An 18368-nucleotide genomic window follows, 5' to 3' on the forward strand; every position below is an offset into this window, starting at 1 on the left:
GCTCCCTCCCTCTTACCAGCATGGCCAGGGAGCATTGACACACAAATAAGGAAGAGTGGAGGGCAGAAAGGACACAGAAGTGCCAGGTTGTTGTGGGGAGGAAGACTGGGTTGCTCAGCTTTGCTCTATGTGGGCTGCTCACTTCCCTGAGCAGCGAGGCTTCAGTGCTGATGGAGAGGCTGCTCTGAAAGGACAGTGTGGTGGCACCCACCCTTGGTGGAATTCACTGTTAAATGTAGCTGAAAGAGAGGTACTGTCTATTCAGGAGGATATGATTTCTTCGGGAAGCCATGGCTGATGGAGCTTCCATTAACGTTGCTTAGCTTTCATGGACAGTTTGCCTCAGGGCCCGAGGTCCTCAATCACTGGTTGAGGACTACACTCTAAGCATGCCAGGGTGGTCCAGAAGACAGTTTCTTTAATATCTGACTGACAATGAGGATCTTTTCTTTGCCTGTGTGTGAGAAAAGTAAAGATGTGTTAACCTGGTAAACTCCAGTACATTATAGAACCAAGTGCATTTTTTTTTTTTTCCCTCATTCGCTATTCTGGGAAGGGTTTTGTCCCCTTGCATTTTTGCTGGGATTTTTTGCTTTCCCAGAAAAGGCATCCTTCCTAGTGCCTCCTAACGATGGACACATTCAGGTTTTGGACTATAGGTTTTCAATTGCTAAATGACATGCCATGGCAATGATGAAGGGAGGCCACAATAGGTGCCCCAACCCTTAACCACGAGTACAGGGAGGAGTGTGCAACATTCCAGGTAGCTGAGTCTACCGGGACAGTCATCCATTGCCTTACCCTATTTGTCCTGCCCACTATAGATGCTCAGCCATACATTGGATTTAAAAGGCCTTTTGTGGCCTCGTTACACTTAGGAGCCTTAACAACACCAGCAGCAGCATTAGGATTATGTAGGCAGAGACTTGTTTGCTGAGCTGCAACGAGTTTGTAGTTTGGTAGATACCACTTTAAAATTGCTTAGCTAAGGGTTAAAAGCTGTTAAACTGTGCTGGCTGGTTTGATCACATGAGTTACTACATTTGTAACTCAGATGAAGGATGAAGTCACTGAGGGCAAGTAAGGCATGGGTGTAACACTGTAATACGAGTGTAATCACGGTTGCAGGGAGTATTTACACCTCTTTCCTGTGGAACATGCATGCAAGAGTAAATGTAAAGGCCCTCTTGCCTAAATCTCTCTGGAAATTGTCACTAGAAGTAAGGAGAGGGGCTGTGGTGCACAGGCACATCAGCTGTACTTCCTGCAGCTGTCTAAGAACGACTGACCACGGCACTCACCTACAGCAGGTAGAGCAGCCCATTAGCCACGTTTGTGTGGCTAGCTCTCATGCTAATGCCTCATAACAAAATTGCTTGAGAAGAACAACTACCATGCCACCTCTCATTATTGCAAATATATCTAAATATAACCCAGAGCTCTTTTTCTTAGGAACAAGTACTGGCAGGTCCTAAACTGGAGATGGGAATGTTTGATAGCTCTCAGGTGCAGTGCCAGCCCTTGGCAGTGGTTCATGTGTCTCCTTGCTTATGCCAAGAGGTCTTAATAGATAACTGCAAAAGTTGGACAGATCTGGGTATCTGAAGGGAAGTGACTTGCATGGTTCAGATTGCAATCTTGTTCAGGTTTCAGTGTGGCCTGCTGGGGTGCCCATGAGGTGAGAAGGATTGAAGTCATTCAGATGTAGTAGACATTAGAGTGATCCTCTCCCCAAAACCATCTCTGGAAATCCTGATATCATTCTCCTTCTCTTTTAATGAATAATGAAGTCTGCCTCCCTCCAGTCTCATTGGGAAAGCCGAACTGCATATCAGAGTCTAAGCGGCACCTCCTTCATGAAGTATTTTTACAATATCCTATACCTAAACCAAGATTATTTCCTTTTTTCGTTTGCTTAACTGGATGTGAAACTGCCATTCCTGCCTTTTGTATAATCCTTCGCCACATTTTTTCTTTGCCTGAGTACATCTGTTCATTCCTTCTAAACTATCTGCTCTGACTGCAGAGCAAACTCTTTTTAAAATTGCCAAATCTACCTTAACTTTCCAAAATTTTGTTCCTGCATGAATTTCTTTCATGTAGAGAACACCACGTGTACCAAGCAGCAATTCCACATCGCTGAAGTTATTTTATGTCTCTGCTGTCAAGCCATTAAAAAAGAAAGATCACAGTTTCTCTCTGTGTCTCTGTGAAATTTCTGAAGTTATTTCAGTTTATTTTAAGATAGTAGACTGTAACTGTTGGAGATCAGAAGCTGCTACACATATTATTAGCTATCCCTATTGGGAATAGGGGGAGGGTAGCAACTGCTGGGAGAAAAGCCAGGCAGACAACTGGGATGGTGACCCCTTTACCCACCTCAATTTCAGCCACCAATAAATGTGAATGAACACTCTATGAAGCCACAACTGAGGGCTGGAGTATCTAAATCTCCTCCAGTGAAGGCTACTGAAGTAAATGTGTATGAGTTCAAAATAACAAGAGTAGGCAACATGAGATTTCATTTTTCTGACAAGTCACTCATAGTCTACGCTTTTCTTCTGTTTATGTGCTATAAAGTGTCTTGGTAGGTGCTAAGTGTCATCGCTTCTCAGTGTTGCTACTTTATTTCACTATGTAGTTAAATCAATGGAAAGTCTTATTCATTGATTTACACACATATATACGATATAGGCTTAACAATATATGTATTTATTTTACTTCAGTTTTGGTAATTTGAGAAGGTATATTTTCAATATCCACACCCACTCCAATTTATTTCATTCCTGTATCCTTATTTTATGTTACACAGCTTTTACCAGCAAGACTCTGAAAATCCCAATTTCATTAGACCTCCTCTCAATTATCTTCCTGTTGAAGCATTACAGAGTTCAGGTGCACTTTTCCTGCAACCTTTTTCCTGATATTTTTTTCTTCTAGGGTATAGGTTGTGATTTTTCCCTTCATTGCATTTATTCATAGTTTCATATTCACTGAAACACAATTTTACAGCAAAGTGTTTTCATGTTACATACACATTTAGTATTTAAAAAGCAGCTATTGTAAATGGAAAAAAAAAAAAAAAAGAGGTGGAAATAGGATTACACTTACTTAAAACTACCTATTCATAAAATCTGAAATTTTGGGTTGTAGTATCTACTTAAATACAGTCTTTACATTATATGTTATATCTGGTTACATCAAAGGAAATCAGAGGGCAGGGCTGAAGTGTAGTCTTTGTGATTCTTAAATAACTACAAAAGGCAATGGATAATACACTTGTTTATAATCAGGTGCAGATTCATGAAATATTATTCCAGAGCTCGGTTCTGTTCAGCACACTACATCAACTCCAACTAGATATTAATATTGATTGAATTCTTCCTGGTTCTTTAGGAACGACCTATGGCCTACCTCTCCCCTTGTTAAAACTCAGGTTATCACAAAGTGCACTAGTTTTTGTCCTGAAAGCATTTCCTCATTTCAGTGATGGCTGTAAAATACATAAGGAAGAATTAGGTGGGTTTTATTTAGAGTGGATTCAGAATTGGCTTTAGATAAACCTTTGTGCGGCCATACTATGTGAGGTGTGTTAAAAAAAAAACCAAAACCAAAACACACAAAACCCAACCAGTAATACGGTTTTAAATTCTACTACAATCAGAGAAAATACATAACAAGATGATACTCTCTGGGCAGGAAGAGCATAACTACTAAGCTGCTACACTAGCACTTCAGAAATAAAGATAATTTCAGTAAATACCACCAGAAGTTTAGGAGCTTGTTTTCTTTTACAAAGCTGCAGTTTTGTAACATCAGACATTAAATGACTGTTTCCTTGAAAGTGATATGCAACATGAAAAGCAAATAGTTTGATTTACTTAATAATCAGTACAGAAATTCATATGGAAAACAAACAAAAGAAAGAAAACACCCAGCACAAGGTAGCAGGGTAACTTTGCCTCCCTTCTACTGAATTCCAGGAAGACAAAATAAAACAACTGTGTGTTCATATATCTCCAGATATTAACAAATTGCTTACGGCTCTATAATAAGTGCAATAGGAGGTTCTACGAGACACTATTTCACTAGACTTTAGCGTTTTAGGAGGTAAAACACATGGTCAAAGGAACCGGTTCTTAATCCATATTCAGAGCTGAAAGAGGAGTTTGTGTTACTTCCTCCTCTTCAAAATCAATTTAAACTGTCAAAAAAGCTTTAAATCCGCAAATTTTGACTTTGAACCCGAGAAAACCCTCTAAAGAATCAGACTGAGTCGTTGCTGTAACATTTATGTCAATAGGAAATTTTTAATTTGCAAGGAAAAACAAAAGTTTCTCTCTTCAGAGGTCCCTCCAGCAGCAGCACACGGGATTTATCGCCTCTCCTTTAACTCAGCCCGCGTGTTTGCGGCTGGAAACTCTCCCGAACGCAAGTACCTGCTCTTCTCCTCCCTCACCGGGGAAATGGGGCGATTTGGTGGCAGAAATTCCGAGGAAAATACACTTTTGTTGGTCCAAAGAAACACAAATCGAGCACACCGAAGGGCTCCCCGGCCGTGCAGCGGGGCGGGCTCTGCAACGCACCAATCACCGCGCGGCTCCTCTCTAAAAATACGAGCATCTGACCCGCGCCAGCCCAATTGTGTTCGCCTGCTCCGCAGAGGACGTTGCCGCGATGTCCGAGACCGCTCCCGCCGCCGCCCCCGATGCGCCCGCGCCCGGCGCCAAGGCCGCCGCCAAGAAGCCGAAGAAAGCGGCGGGCGGCTCCAAAGCCCGCAAGCCCGCGGGTCCCAGCGTCACCGAGCTGATCACCAAGGCCGTGTCCGCCTCCAAGGAGCGCAAGGGGCTCTCCCTCGCCGCGCTCAAGAAGGCGCTGGCCGCCGGCGGCTACGATGTGGAGAAGAACAACAGCCGCATCAAGCTGGGGCTCAAGAGCCTCGTCAGCAAGGGCACCCTGGTGCAGACCAAGGGCACCGGCGCCTCCGGCTCTTTCCGCCTCAACAAGAAGCCCGGGGAAGTGAAGGAAAAAGCCCCCAAGAAGCGGGCGGCCGCAGCCAAGCCCAAGAAGCCGGCGGCCAAGAAACCTGCCAGCGCCGCCAAGAAGCCCAAGAAAGCGGCGGCGGTGAAGAAGAGCCCCAAGAAAGCGAAGAAGCCGGCGGCCGCGGCGGCCAAGAAAGCGGCCAAGAGCCCCAAGAAAGCCGCCAAGGCAGGACGCCCCAAAAAGGCAGCGAAGAGCCCGGCCAAGGCGAAGGCGGTGAAGCCGAAAGCAGCCAAGCCCAAGGCGGCCAAGCCCAAAGCAGCGAAGGCGAAGAAGGCGGCGCCCAAAAAGAAGTAAATTATACCAGAAGAGTCCTGCTCTACATACTTTGTTATCCAACGGCTCTTTTAAGAGCCACCCACACTTTCCCTAAAGGAGCTGAGGCACCGAGATCGGCAGTAACCTGCAGCCAAGGATCCAGTAATTCGTAAGTCGTCAGAGGTCAATTGTGTCTTTCTTTTTTTTGCCCCCTACGAATACCGAAAGAAACGCTAACGAGCACGGTATAACGCGGCGGCTTTAGGGAAGTGTAGACTTTTTACATATTTTTGCCGAGTAATTGGTTTGACTACCAGGAAACAATGTTTTATAACATTTGATGATTTGATAAAAATCGGATGTACGGTTTTTTAAGAATATATTTTGTAACAAAAGTAATGCAATTATCAGGCACGCTACTACTGAGCCATGTCTAATCTATTGTATTATTTCTCTTAAGGTGTCTCCTTAAATGCTTTTGTCTGTTTGGGGGAGGAGGGTTTTCTTTACTGATCTGAAAAGAGTTTTGAGCTCTCCCATTCCTTTTGTTCCTGATGAGAAAGAAAAGGAGCTTTTAAGTATTGAAAAAGCCCGCCCTGACTAAGGATTGGCTAGCGGAGAGCCCGTCCCGCTGCCCCTTCCCCCCCCCCTCCTTCGCCTCGTATCTCTGGTGCCGTTTCAGCCACTCTCGGAGAAGAAAAAACGCGGAAGAGGGGGGTGGGGATGGGACGGAACAGGAGCTCTCGCCGAAATACACTGTTCCCGTGTTCTCTGGCTTAAGAACTATATGGAAAATATATCATCCCAGGAAGAACTTGCTCTGGGAGGACATGTCGGCACGACTTTTTTGTGTTAACAAAAAACATGGAAAGCGTTGTTACTATCATCAAGCCAAAAATACTGTTAATAAACATGGAGAAAGAAAGAAAAAACACGGGTTGAGTAATTAATATAAAACGGCATAATTATAGTAGGGATAACTGAGCTCTCTCATGATTTTTGTGGGTGGCTCTGAAAAGAGCCTTTGGATTATGTTCTCGGGAAGAAACAACGCGCCGGTTTTCCGCTGATGTTCACTTGGCTTTAGCCTTGTGGCTGTCGGTCTTCTTGGGCAGCAGCACGGCCTGGATGTTGGGCAGCACCCCGCCCTGCGCGATGGTCACCTTGCCCAGCAGCTTGTTGAGCTCCTCGTCGTTGCGGATGGCCAGCTGCAGGTGCCGGGGGATGATGCGCGTCTTCTTGTTGTCGCGGGCCGCGTTGCCCGCCAGCTCCAGGATCTCGGCCGTCAGGTACTCCAGCACGGCCGCCAGGTACACCGGGGCGCCGGCGCCCACCCGCTCCGCGTAGTTGCCCTTGCGCAGCAGGCGGTGCACGCGGCCCACCGGGAACTGCAGCCCGGCCCGCGACGAGCGCGACTTGGCCTTGGCGCGCGCCTTCCCGCCCTGCTTCCCGCGGCCAGACATGTTCGCTTTCTTCTAAGAGCAACCAGCAGCAGAACAGAACAACCGGCCGCCGCTCCTCAGCTATAGCCTCGCGTTCCCACCTCGCCCCTTCGCTGATAGGCTGAGAAGTAGGTCTCCTCTGGGCAGCCAATGAGAAGGTGAATCGAATTTCGACCAATTGAAAACGTTTATTTGGAGGTTATGATGCGTTGTTGTGTTCTGACCAATGAAAGTACGCAGAGGGAATTCTTCTCATTTGCATAATGGGGCTATAAATACGTGGCAGGCGGCTGCTTCCCCTCAATTCGCCTTTGGCTGTTGCTTGTGCGGTGGTTGCTGTCTGCGATACACGCGCGTTTGCTGCGATGCCCGAGCCGGCCAAGTCCGCCCCCGCGCCCAAGAAGGGCTCCAAGAAGGCGGTGACCAAGACGCAGAAGAAGGGCGACAAGAAGCGCAAGAAGAGCCGCAAGGAGAGCTACTCGATCTACGTGTACAAGGTGCTGAAGCAGGTGCACCCCGACACGGGCATCTCGTCCAAGGCCATGGGCATCATGAACTCCTTCGTCAACGACATCTTCGAGCGCATCGCCGGCGAGGCCTCGCGCCTGGCGCACTACAACAAGCGCTCCACCATCACCTCGCGGGAGATCCAGACGGCCGTGCGGCTCCTGCTGCCCGGCGAGCTGGCCAAGCACGCCGTCTCCGAGGGTACCAAGGCCGTCACCAAGTACACCAGCTCCAAGTAGAGCGCCTCGGACCGTCAGTTTTAACCCAAAGGCTCTTTTAAGAGCCACCTACCTTTTCAATAAAGGAGCTGTGCAGTCAAATATGGAAAAAGTTTAGTATGAATTATTAATTTACAGTCTTTTATTTCATTAAAATACTCTTCTCCAATTTTTCTGTGTCAAGTAACATATACTCTAGGTAACAGATGATTTGCTGTAACTAAAGTTTCTGTAACGAGGTTTTTTGTGTTTTCTTTCTAAGTGATACTGTTTTCTTAATTTCTCTTTTCATTATACTTTTAAGTTTGCGGTACATATATTTCTGCAATGTGATGCAATACATCACATAATTCTAAGTTATGTTCATGTTATATGCGTTGTAAATTGAAGGAAAAACCCGTTTTCTGTAGTTTTTCTAGTTGGGAAAGAAAGAAAATTATTGCTAATGGCAACACTACATCGTGGTAACTGCTGTATCATTATCTACCACTTGATGGTGCTCAGTCTTCTCTCTTTTTCGCAGCAAAGTGAGAGGCCTACAGTGTACTGCACTGTAGAAGAATTTATGTAGTAACAAGTTATGTTTATCTTTATAAGCTGTTACCAATAGTCCAGTGATTAATATGATATAGGTGTTCTAAAGTTATTTATTTTCAGCAATTTTCTTAATAATTCTCCTGTGCCTTTTACAGTAATGTACACGTCTTCTGCCTTGGACTGCTTTAAGGAGAGAATATTCCTCTCATTCAGCTTCGGGGTTTTAGTTATATTATTTCATACCTACTTGGCATTTTCTGTGTTTATATGACATTTGTTAATAGTTTTAATACAACTAATAAGAAACAAGCCACCATGGACTGACTTACTAAACTCAGACTTTATCATATAGCTATTAATCAGTCCTAAAGTCTTTCAGCCTCAAACTGCAGGGTGAATCAGTTCATTGTGTTCTTGGGTAATTAGACACTGCTGTATGTGCACATCCAAGCTATTGTATTCTCTCAAACTGGATCTGAATAATAATGAGTTCCAAGCATATTCTGTGGATTTGTGAACACAGTCAATACAGGGACCACAGAATCACAAAAGTCAACCTTTCTAGTACTGACTGCATGTCATTTGGTGGTACAGAGACAGGCATTAGGTCTCTCTTCAATTACCCACCAATTTATCAAAGTTAATTTCAACTTGAAAGTTGATGGGCATCTCTCAAACTGGATTTCAGATATCCAGTGGCAAGAGGCATCTTCCATACTCAGTTTTCCAGCAGCTTCAAATGGAGTTTAGAGATCTGGTCTCCAAGTTCCTTTGTGCAAACTGAACCATAGTTTGCGTATTCGGGGCCTCTTTATATGTCTGGTACCTAAAAGGATGAATAAACCATAGTATATTCCAGTCTCTAGGGTTTTGTGTAAGGGGATGTGTATGTCACTACAAAGGGACTCTAGAAAATATCATATAATAAAGTGCTCAGATTTTGACAGTGGTGGTGATCATTGGAACAATTTGTCAGTGGCTATTATTCTCAACAATCAGTCATATAAAAGTCAAAGTCAGTAATGTTGTCCTAAAAAAAAAAAAAAAAGACCTTAGTTCAAACTGCAGCTATCACATAGCAGACCCGTTGCCTGAGATAAACTAGGAGCTCAGTGGTGCCTTTTTTGGCCTCACAGTTCAGGAATCCGTAAGCATTCTTTTTGCCTTTCTTGAGTTTGTATGCTCCACACTGCATGCTTCATTAACATAGCTTTCGTGGAAAATTCAGTTTGTGATTATTGGTTGGTTGGTTGTTGGGGTTTTTTAGTTTTGGTTGGGGGGTTTTTAAGGCTGTTTCAGTATGCGAAATCGTTTCTAGGCTTATGAAACTCTTCACTCAACAGAAAAGAAAATGTTGCTTATGATTGCTTCTTCCAATCTCAGTATGAATGATAAGGCAATATTAGGGGCATTTCTACCTGCACACACGCATCATCGGATCTGATTCGAACACATCCATTATTTTTCCATCAGTGCCAAGACCAAAGTTTCTGAAATGACAAAAAACAACTACCATGGAAAATTTTGTGTGCTTGTTCTTTTCACCAGAAGTAAAAGTAGTAGGATTTAGGCTCAGCAAGAATGGGAAACAGCAATTTCATCCCACAGGAGGATGAGCATACAAAATTAACAAAGCAAATACTGTGAACATAAAATCATGTGACATCATACTCTACCATCTTTAATGTTCTTTAATATTCATTCTTACTCAGTTCAAAGCATCTTTCTTTGTATTCTTAAATCCACTCAGATGAAATCGCCCAGCAACAGTAATGTTGAGGGATATTAGTTGTTTAACATAAATAAGTAGGCTTTAATTAGAATAAATTACTTAGGAATATAATAGGGTCTGATTTGTGCTGTTTGCTTAGCTTTACTTAGCAAGAGTGGGTAGATTTGCTGAAGCCTTTAGGCCTGACAGAGGTATTTATCTCAGTAATTTTCCTAGTACACAGCTAGTACAGAGCTGTGTTTAGTCTTTTAGTATGGGAAAGTGTTTTGATATCACACTGATGTCTCAATAGTGTTTTTCCCAGTCTGGGCCTCTTCACTTCTCCATGTTCCACCAGCAAGGGCAGATGCACAAGGAGTGTAAGCCAGGTGATAAGGAGGCTCCAACCTTCGGGGAAAACTGTGGAAACTGCAAGTCAACAAGATAAGAGCCTGCCTGCCTGGACACAGAAGAAGAATCCAAGTAGATGCAGGAAGACCCCAGACCAAAAATCACCATTGGACTAAAGGATGCGTGGACAGCGCGTGAAGGGCGTGTGAGAGGTGGTGTGTGGGACCCAAGGGTATAATTGCCCCAGGATTTCTTTGTTCTGGATCATTCTCTTTGGAGGCACCCAGCCTGGGCTGATCCTGCTGCTGCACCTTTTAATTAAATTAATTCTTTCATAAAATCTGATGCCTGAGACCGTGCTGCAGGAAACCGAGGGTCGAGCCTGAAGAAGCAGGAAGCGTGCCCAAGAATAAATGTGCCTGCATGTGCGACACCACGAATGGTGTGTGAATGCTCAGGCAGCAGCTACTCCTTTAACAAGAAAGATGCACAGTGTTCAAATACATCATCCTGGTGTAGTAGGAATTATGCCACTGCCACCTAGACCGTGGTAGGAATTATGCAGATGCCATTTCAACAGGGCTTGGCCCTAGGTTCCTGCTCAAAGAAGATGAGTCTCCAGTATGCTGAGTAAATAAGTGGTTTGTTTATCTGACGTTCCGAGCAGCTCAAGCTGGGTGCCTCTAAAGAGGGACCCCTACTCCAGATTGCACCCCCCCAATTATATACCACCCAGCACCCGATCCCTAAGTCCAATCACTTAATTCTGGACAGTGGTGTCTTGATTTCTTGTTGGTTTTCTTGGTCACTGGGCTGTCCACCTTCTGAAGTTGCCTCATTCTCTTCAATTGTTTTCTTGTTCCTTACACCCTTATTGTCTTCGTTCTGCTCGCATCTGCCGTTTTCAGCTAGTTCTGTGTTTGCAGACTTAGTTTTATCAAAAAGTTTAGTCTCAATCAGCTCTTGCAACCTAAGGCCTCAACTACTTTAGCTTCTAGTGCTAAGCAAGTCTATCAATCCTAACAATTCTCAATACTGGGAAGTGCTAGAATAATCTTTAAACAGGCCCTTTCTACTGTATTTTTATATATCCTCTTCAAAATACCTCTTTATTCACAGCAACTGAAATACAGGGTATATTTATTTTTGGTTATACAAACGTTTTTGTCAAAATACTTTTTTTTATATCAGCATCCTTTTGTATATCAAATTATCAGAGTTACATTACAGTTTACTCCTTTAGTGAATAGCCAGCCATAAAGAACACTAAAGAACAATCCAAACAGTTACAAAAAATTCCTTTATTTTATTTTTTATAATGAAGTTAGTAGGATTCTTGGAAAGATGTAAAAAAAATATATCTTCTCTAGATCAGCATACCTACAGTAAAACTTATATTTATTAATCATCTTTTTTTTTTTAAAGTGGTTTTATTTCTGCAAAATAAATTTCAGCTGGATAAACAAATAACTGTATTCCATAGTTAACTGACCAGACAATGAATCAGAAACAAGAAATAGATATCATACACCTGATCCAAACCTGACCAAATCACACACTGGCTATAGCAATTTTATGCTACTTTTTTTAATGGAGTAAATAAATATCTGCTTACCCATTTATGAAATCAAACTGGTTTTCCTAGTGGCAACGCACAGGGCAAATTATTGCTATGTTAGTTTCCCAGAGACTTTCTTTTCCAGTTTTAATAAAAAAGATTCTATTTCAAAATAATTAGCATTGAGGGAGTAAGTATTAACTGCAGCTAGGGAAAAAAGTTTTGGTCTTACATACACTTTGACGTAATGCTTTTTGGTCCGTAATGAAATGTGTCTGGTTCAGATTGTAAAGGAAAAAATTGAGTCCTTGGGCTCCCAAAACCTGTATCAGAGCACAGCACAGCTCAAGATACGACACAAGTCTCATTGGTGGCAAGGGCTGGAAGTAGAGGGGAATGCAGGTGGGAATTCAGGCTTATGGTAGCAGCTTCTAATTGTGCGTTTATCGACGGGACGAAAATCAAACAATGAAGGTTTCTAAAGTGTTAATAAAGACAATCAATCAGAGAGATTAACCCTTTTCATAACATCATGAAGGCGGAGAAGTCTTTTACTTTTTTTTTTCATTTTTACAGTATTTTCCACCTGAGAACATTTGCACAAATGACTATTTCTCAGCAGGAAATGACACAGGGTGTAAACAACAGGGGACATCAGGAAGCTTCAGAAGAACTGGGGTTTATTTACAGCATTTATCTGAACTGAATAATGTGGACTCTTCCGCTTACCCTATAGGTTTATTTCCTGACAATGAAAGTGTTAAAGATACTTTAATTAGTGAAAAGGAAATAGCTTGTTTCTGGGTTTAAAAACCCGGGCCCCTGCTCTACCTTTCTCGGAGACACCCGACCCTTTTCTTCACCTTCTCCCCGCTGTTCCCAGGCGCCTCTTCCAGTGCAGGGGGATTTGGAGGATACCGCAGAAGCAGCGTAGCCCGCTCAGCCTCCGTCCCCCTCAACGCCCCCATCCCTCCTGCGTCGTCCCTCTCCGCCCAGCCCGGCCTCCCTCCCTGCTTCTCTTCTCGAATCAGCCCGTGTTACACCTCACTCCCTCCCTTCGACTCGTCCTCAACGGACCCCGGCTCCCTCCTTCCCTGGAAGCGGATCGGTCCTTAACCCTCCCATCTCTGGCACCGGCGTGGGGAGCAGGAAAAGGTCCGCTTGCCACGGCCGGACCGACAAAGCCGGAAAGTTTCGTCGTCACTGGAGACATGGGGGCAGGGGGGGGGGGCTGGTGGGGACTGCCCGCTCCGTTATCCGCCACCAGCTGCATTTACGCAGCGACGAGGTATCTCGGCTTCAGCCTGAGCTCTCCTCCTTTAACGTGCCCAAATTAAACTCGTGGGATTTAATCACGCAGTAAAGCCAATATTGTTGAGTAGATGTTAAAAGCCCATCCGAGTGTTTTGGTTATTTTTCTATTTCCCTCACTCAAGGAATAAAACGCGCAACGAAGAAAGAAACAAAATCATATATAATTCATTCATTTCCATGTGCAGCCAGCTCTTCGATCCGGCTGTACGGTCCGCTGTCGGAAACAACGCAAGTCCTCCTTTCCGCAAGCGCGATGGATGAAGAGCGATGTGCGGTGGCGGCTGTCCCATCCAGCAGCCGAGCGGCGCGGGAGCGGTGGGGGTTCGGGACCCGCTGGGAGGGACGCCGGGGGATGCGCTGACTTTTGTCAGGCCGCCCGGAGCGCCGGTTCGTCAGAGTCGCTAAGTGGTCCCATTCCCACGGATTCAAGTAGGTAGATTTCTCTTTGTCTCTGGATGACAGGCGTTTTCACCTTCCTCTCCCATTTTGCTGTTGCAAAAAGCGAGTTAATGTTAAAGAAATAACCGGGGGATAATCCGTCTGTGCCGCTTATAGGAGACTGCAGGTGTTTACACTCGCCTTGTTAAAAAAAATAAAATTTCAAACCAGGTCTGACCGCTTCCCCGAGTTTTGGTAAGCCACATCTATGAAGCATCTTCACGAAAGCGTCTGCATATACAACATGCATTTGAGGCCTTGTGGCCCTTCACAGTTAAAAGTTCACGTAGGCCAATTGTTTTTTTAAGGCTTTGTTTCCCAGATATATGATTTGAAACTAGAGCTACATAATGCCTAAACGCATTCTGCAACAGGGAAATAACAGGGAAACCTACAAGAATAGTAATGAATACTGTATCTTCTGCAATATTGCATTTGTACTGTCGATACTAGAACATTCATTTATAAGGGAAAGAAATCCAAAAGATTGTCTTCTTGGAAGTTTCTACAGTCTAGAATTTAAATCCTCTCGCACAACATCGAGATGATGCACACGTACCCAGGGGCTTCCACAGGACCCTTCCCCATTTTTGCTGCAATTCCCAGTGGTTTCGATATGCAGACAACGGTTTCATTATATGGAAGAAACAGACACGGAGTGGAATGGAGACTTCCCTCCCCTGTAGATGGGTGAACTTATTACCGACTCAATTTTAGGAAAGCTAAACTCAGTGAACACCAGGTCCGAAAAGATTAGCCCACCTCCCTCTTTTCCCTACGCTGGAGAATAGAGATGGGGGAAACTGTGGTCATGTTGAAAACCCCTCCTGCTGCTCCAGTGACACCGAGCTGATCACTAAGGTCATGTCCGTCGCCACAGAGCGCAAAAAAGAGCCCCAGGAAAGTCAAGCAGCTGGTGGCCTCTGTGGCCAAGAGCCTGCAGAAGACTGCACGGATTAAAAAAAAAAAAAAAAAAAAAAAAAAGAGCCCCGCTAAAGCCAGAAAGAAATCAGAAGCAAACAGGGTGGCATCAAAGTAGAGAAGCAACTTTAAGACAAGAGTGTGCCCTGCTAGAACAGCAGCAGCTCTTCGAAGAGCCCCTCACCTTCTCCGAAAACGAGGTGGGAGCTCGAAAACTCCCCGTATCTCATGGAGAAGAGGGGGCGGATCCAGCCGGCAGTACGAGAAAAACGAAATTAAAAGCGACAGTGCTCGTTGCAGTTTAACGCAGCAGCCGTCACTGCGGCGGTCAGCTCACTGAGAACACGAGTAACCCCCCGCTGCCTGAAATCTTGCCCCAGTGCTCTGCAGGGTTAGTTTTGCCAGGGAAAGTTAGCTGAAGTCTCTCACACGATAGTATTAAAACGCAACGAAACGCGGAAGTCAATAAGGGGCCAGAGACAGAGAGCACCCCTCCTGTTGCGAAAGAACTAGTTCAGGGTGGCGGCCGGGACCGCGTGATTTCTTCAGGGATTTACTTTTCGTGCGGGTGCTTTGCTCCCCCCAAACCCTTCCCCCGAGTTTGAAAATTCTACGTTGCAGGGAGGCGCAACAGCGATCGGCTACTAATACTCGCCAACACAAGTTATCTAAACACATAAAAAAAGGTCGGTTTATTTCGCCATCTAATAAATAAATACTGCTTAAAGCACTTACAGCAAAGCCAGTTTGCTTACTAGGAGATGCAATGCTTACTCCATTATCATACAAAAAGATAGTTGCCACTACTGATGTTGAAAGGGCACACTTTCTCAAAGCATAGTTTATTAAAACAGGAAAAAGTTATAAAAAGCAACAAACAACTAAAATGCCGCAGTAGATCAGCCCAATTTTTTAAGTAACATTTAGTACTAACAAAAAAGCAACCTCCTGTAAAAAAATAGGCAGGAAGGGAAAGTAGCATAGCAAAGGCAAGCACAGTCCAAAAAAACCCAAACAAACGGCGTACATAATTCTGCTCGCATTCATTAGACAAACCGAAACCGCAAGAGAGCAACTCAACCCTTTATGATCGTTGTGAGTGGCTCTTAAAAGAGCCTTTTTTGTCCGGGGTTTTTTTTGGTTTTTTTTTTTTTTGATTAGTCTTAGATGCGTTCACTTGGCTTTAGCCTTGTGACTGTCGGTCTTCTTGGGCAGCAGCACGGCCTGGATGTTGGGCAGCACCCCGCCCTGCGCGATGGTCACCTTGCCCAGCAGCTTGTTGAGCTCCTCGTCGTTGCGGATGGCCAGCTGCAGGTGCCGGGGGATGATGCGCGTCTTCTTGTTGTCGCGGGCCGCGTTGCCCGCCAGCTCCAGGATCTCGGCCGTCAGGTACTCCAGCACGGCCGCCAGGTACACCGGGGCGCCGGCGCCCACCCGCTCCGCGTAGTTGCCCTTGCGCAGCAGGCGGTGCACGCGGCCCACCGGGAACTGCAGCCCGGCCCGCGACGAGCGCGACTTGGCCTTGGCGCGCGCCTTCCCGCCCTGCTTCCCGCGGCCGGACATCGCAGCGATTCAGCCAACTGACAGCAACAGCAACAACAGCTCCGCGAAAACAACGATGGGGTGCCGGCCGCGCCCGCCCGCTTATATTCGCCTCGGTCGGAGCGGCGGCGCCACCGCTGATAGGGTAGGAAGGCGGTGTTGTTCCGGCAGCCAATGGGAACGCGGATCGAGAGGTGTCCACTAGCAAAGCTTAGTGCGGTGTGACGCCCCGCAGTAGAACTTTCAACCAATAGCGATGCGACGCGGTCGAGTCGGGGCCTCGCCGAGCGCTCTATAAAAGGGGCTCCCGCCGGGAGCGGCGTTACCGTGTGCTTGGTGATCGCTGCTTGTGGGTGAGGGAGAGGTGCGCGTTTTGCTGCGATGCCCGAGCCGGCCAAGTCCGCCCCCGCGCCCAAGAAGGGCTCCAAGAAGGCGGTGACCAAGACGCAGAAGAAGGGCGACAAGAAGCGCAAGAAGAGCCGCAAGGAGAGCTACTCGATCTACGTGTACAAGGTGCTGAAGCAGGTGCACCCCGACACGGGCATCTCGTCCAAGGCCATGGGCATCATGAACTCCTTCGTCAACGACATCTTCGAGCGCATCGCCGGCGAGGCCTCGCGCCTGGCGCACTACAACAAGCGCTCCACCATCACCTCGCGGGAGATCCAGACGGCCGTGCGGCTCCTGCTGCCCGGCGAGCTGGCCAAGCACGCCGTCTCCGAGGGCACCAAGGCCGTCACCAAGTACACCAGCTCCAAGTAAATATCCGTATGAAAAACTGTTTTAACCCAAAGGCTCTTTTAAGAGCCACCCATGTTCTCAGTAAAAGAGCTTTAATTTCTATATTTTACTTCAGGTTTACTAATGGTGTACGTTCTCATTAATGATGAATGTTCAGCCCCAGTGGCGTAAAAGCCCTAGCATAGTTTAGTAGTAATAACAACACTTACCCTTTCATGGCTGAACCCTGCCATTACTGGCAATCTTCACGCTGCCCATTTGTATGTGGTCTTGTGGGCTGCGTTGCTGTTTTTTTGTAAAGATCCCTTCTCTGTGATGTCTGCTTCGTGCGTGCCGTTGCTCAGCGAAAGTCCCTGGTGCCTGAAATGACAGAAAGAGTAGTTAAGGTGCTGGTGCATGTAGTCCCCGACTCAGGCCTGTTTCAGCCCTGGTCCATCCCTTCTCCACCTCCTCACACCATGAGCTTCTATGTTGTCACTCAGACATATGCTAATATAATTTAAACATATCTAAAGTATAATTAGTAAGGAAACACTTTTTTATTGCTTTGTTTCTTTAGCCAGGCCTATGTGGAAAAAAAGTCTATTTTAAATGTATGCCTTAAATGATTACATAAGCTATTACCTAGTATTTCTTTATTCTGAAGTTCTTAATACAAGACTGTTACTGTTTTCAGAATGGACTAACATTAAGATCGATAAGGTCTAATCGTGCATCAATGACTGCACTCTCTTCATCCCTGCAGCCCCCTTATGGGCACTTCTGAAGTTTCTGTCATTTTGCGGTTTAGAGCATCAGGTTAAGACCTCAGACATAAGAAAAACTGCAATAGCCGATACAAAACTGGTCCTGAAGGACAGTATGCAAGCAAGACTTAGAAGACAGGTAGGTTAAATAACTTGCAGAAAACACCAGTGACAGAGCTCTTCAAATGTAAAGGATTGGTGGCTCTTAAAAGAGCCTTTGGGTGGAGCAGGTCTGGCACAGGATGCAGAGGCAGCTTACTTGGAGCTGGTGTACTTGGTGACGGCCTTGGTGCCCTCGGAGACGGCGTGCTTGGCCAGCTCGCCGGGCAGCAGGAGCCGCACGGCCGTCTGGATCTCCCGCGAGGTGATGGTGGAGCGCTTGTTGTAGTGCGCCAGGCGCGAGGCCTCGCCGGCGATGCGCTCGAAGATGTCGTTGACGAAGGAGTTCATGATGCCCATGGCCTTGGACGAGATGCCCGTGTCGGGGTGCACCTGCTTCAGCACCTTGTACACGTAGATCGAGTAGCTCTCCTTGCGGCTCTTCTTGCGCTTCTTGTCGCCCTTCTTCTGCGTCTTGGTCACCGCCTTCTTGGAGCCCTTCTTGGGCGCGGGGGCGGACTTGGCCGGCTCGGGCATCGCAGCAAAACGCGCACCTCTCGCTCACCCACAAGCAGCGATCACGAAGCACACGGTAACGCCGCTGCCGGCGGGAGCCCCTTTTATATCAGTGAGGGAAGGTTGCGGGGGAGGAGTTTGTGACTGTGACTCACTGCGCGGCGGGGGGGGGTTACCGACCTGGGCGATGTTGCGCAACGATGTGTGGGGATCCGGGCGATGCGGCGATGCGTCGCGGTGAAGAGTGATGTGATCGCCGCAGAGACATACGCGCGGCCCTCTGTGTTTCCTAGGGAGGGAAGGGACGTGTATTTTGTGTACCGTAGGGCGGCAGTATCGCGGGGCACTGAACGATGCGTAGTCCTTCGTGCAGAACGATGCGAGTGTCTTCCGGGAGTGAAGCGATGTGCGTGTACGGGAGGAGCAGAG

General features: G+C 46.3%; 7 protein-coding genes across 8 annotated transcripts in view; 3 read left to right on the plus strand and 4 right to left on the minus strand.

The window, feature by feature from the left end:
* The window catches only part of LOC142601518 (histone H4), a 370615-nt gene that overhangs the window by 27786 nt on the left and 324461 nt on the right, over positions 1-18368 (minus strand). The gene's annotated exons all lie outside the window — the stretch shown is intronic.
* Positions 4678-6230, plus strand: LOC142601447 (histone H1.01-like). Of its 2 annotated transcripts, none has more exons than XM_075750669.1 (2): positions 4678-5467; positions 5759-6230. In XM_075750669.1, the coding sequence occupies exon 1, from the start codon at positions 4678-4680 to the stop codon at positions 5335-5337; it is 660 nt and encodes a 219-aa protein (XP_075606784.1). In that variant the 3' UTR covers positions 5338-5467; positions 5759-6230. The 2 variants fall into 2 exon arrangements, with proteins under 2 accessions (XP_075606784.1, XP_075606785.1); XM_075750670.1 differs by having other exon boundaries at positions 4678-5124; positions 5227-6230.
* On the minus strand, positions 6371-6793 carry LOC142601473 (histone H2A-IV). The gene has a single exon (XM_075750671.1). It carries the CDS (start codon positions 6759-6761, stop codon positions 6372-6374), a length of 390 nt encoding a protein of 129 aa, XP_075606786.1. The 5' UTR covers positions 6762-6793; the 3' UTR covers position 6371.
* Positions 6825-7577, plus strand: LOC104637311 (histone H2B 1/2/3/4/6). The gene has a single exon (XM_010304755.2). The coding sequence runs from the start codon at positions 7106-7108 to the stop codon at positions 7484-7486; it is 381 nt and encodes a 126-aa protein (XP_010303057.1). The 5' UTR covers positions 6825-7105; the 3' UTR covers positions 7487-7577.
* Positions 15103-15897, minus strand: LOC142601409 (histone H2A-IV). The gene has a single exon (XM_075750368.1). It carries the CDS (start codon positions 15856-15858, stop codon positions 15469-15471), a length of 390 nt encoding a protein of 129 aa, XP_075606483.1. The 5' UTR covers positions 15859-15897; the 3' UTR covers positions 15103-15468.
* Positions 16136-16649, plus strand: LOC104628994 (histone H2B 1/2/3/4/6). Its single transcript, XM_010310342.2, has one exon. It carries the CDS (start codon positions 16219-16221, stop codon positions 16597-16599), a length of 381 nt encoding a protein of 126 aa, XP_010308644.2. The 5' UTR covers positions 16136-16218; the 3' UTR covers positions 16600-16649.
* LOC142601413 (histone H2B 1/2/3/4/6) lies at positions 17154-18042 on the minus strand. Its single transcript, XM_075750388.1, has one exon. The coding sequence runs from the start codon at positions 17958-17960 to the stop codon at positions 17580-17582; it is 381 nt and encodes a 126-aa protein (XP_075606503.1). The 5' UTR covers positions 17961-18042; the 3' UTR covers positions 17154-17579.

Source organism: Balearica regulorum, chromosome 1, assembly GCF_011004875.1.
Source record: "Balearica regulorum gibbericeps isolate bBalReg1 chromosome 1, bBalReg1.pri, whole genome shotgun sequence".
In the NCBI taxonomy this organism is placed as follows: domain Eukaryota; kingdom Metazoa; phylum Chordata; class Aves; order Gruiformes; family Gruidae; genus Balearica; species Balearica regulorum.

Coding starts and splice junctions, on each gene's coding strand:
- LOC142601413 (XM_075750388.1), bottom strand. CDS start 17,960: ATGCCCGAGCCGGCCAAGTCCGCCCCCGCGCCCAAGAAGGGCTCCAAG.
- LOC142601447 (XM_075750669.1), top strand. CDS start 4,678: ATGTCCGAGACCGCTCCCGCCGCCGCCCCCGATGCGCCCGCGCCCGGC.
- LOC104628994 (XM_010310342.2), top strand. CDS start 16,219: ATGCCCGAGCCGGCCAAGTCCGCCCCCGCGCCCAAGAAGGGCTCCAAG.
- LOC142601409 (XM_075750368.1), bottom strand. CDS start 15,858: ATGTCCGGCCGCGGGAAGCAGGGCGGGAAGGCGCGCGCCAAGGCCAAG.
- LOC104637311 (XM_010304755.2), top strand. CDS start 7,106: ATGCCCGAGCCGGCCAAGTCCGCCCCCGCGCCCAAGAAGGGCTCCAAG.
- LOC142601473 (XM_075750671.1), bottom strand. CDS start 6,761: ATGTCTGGCCGCGGGAAGCAGGGCGGGAAGGCGCGCGCCAAGGCCAAG.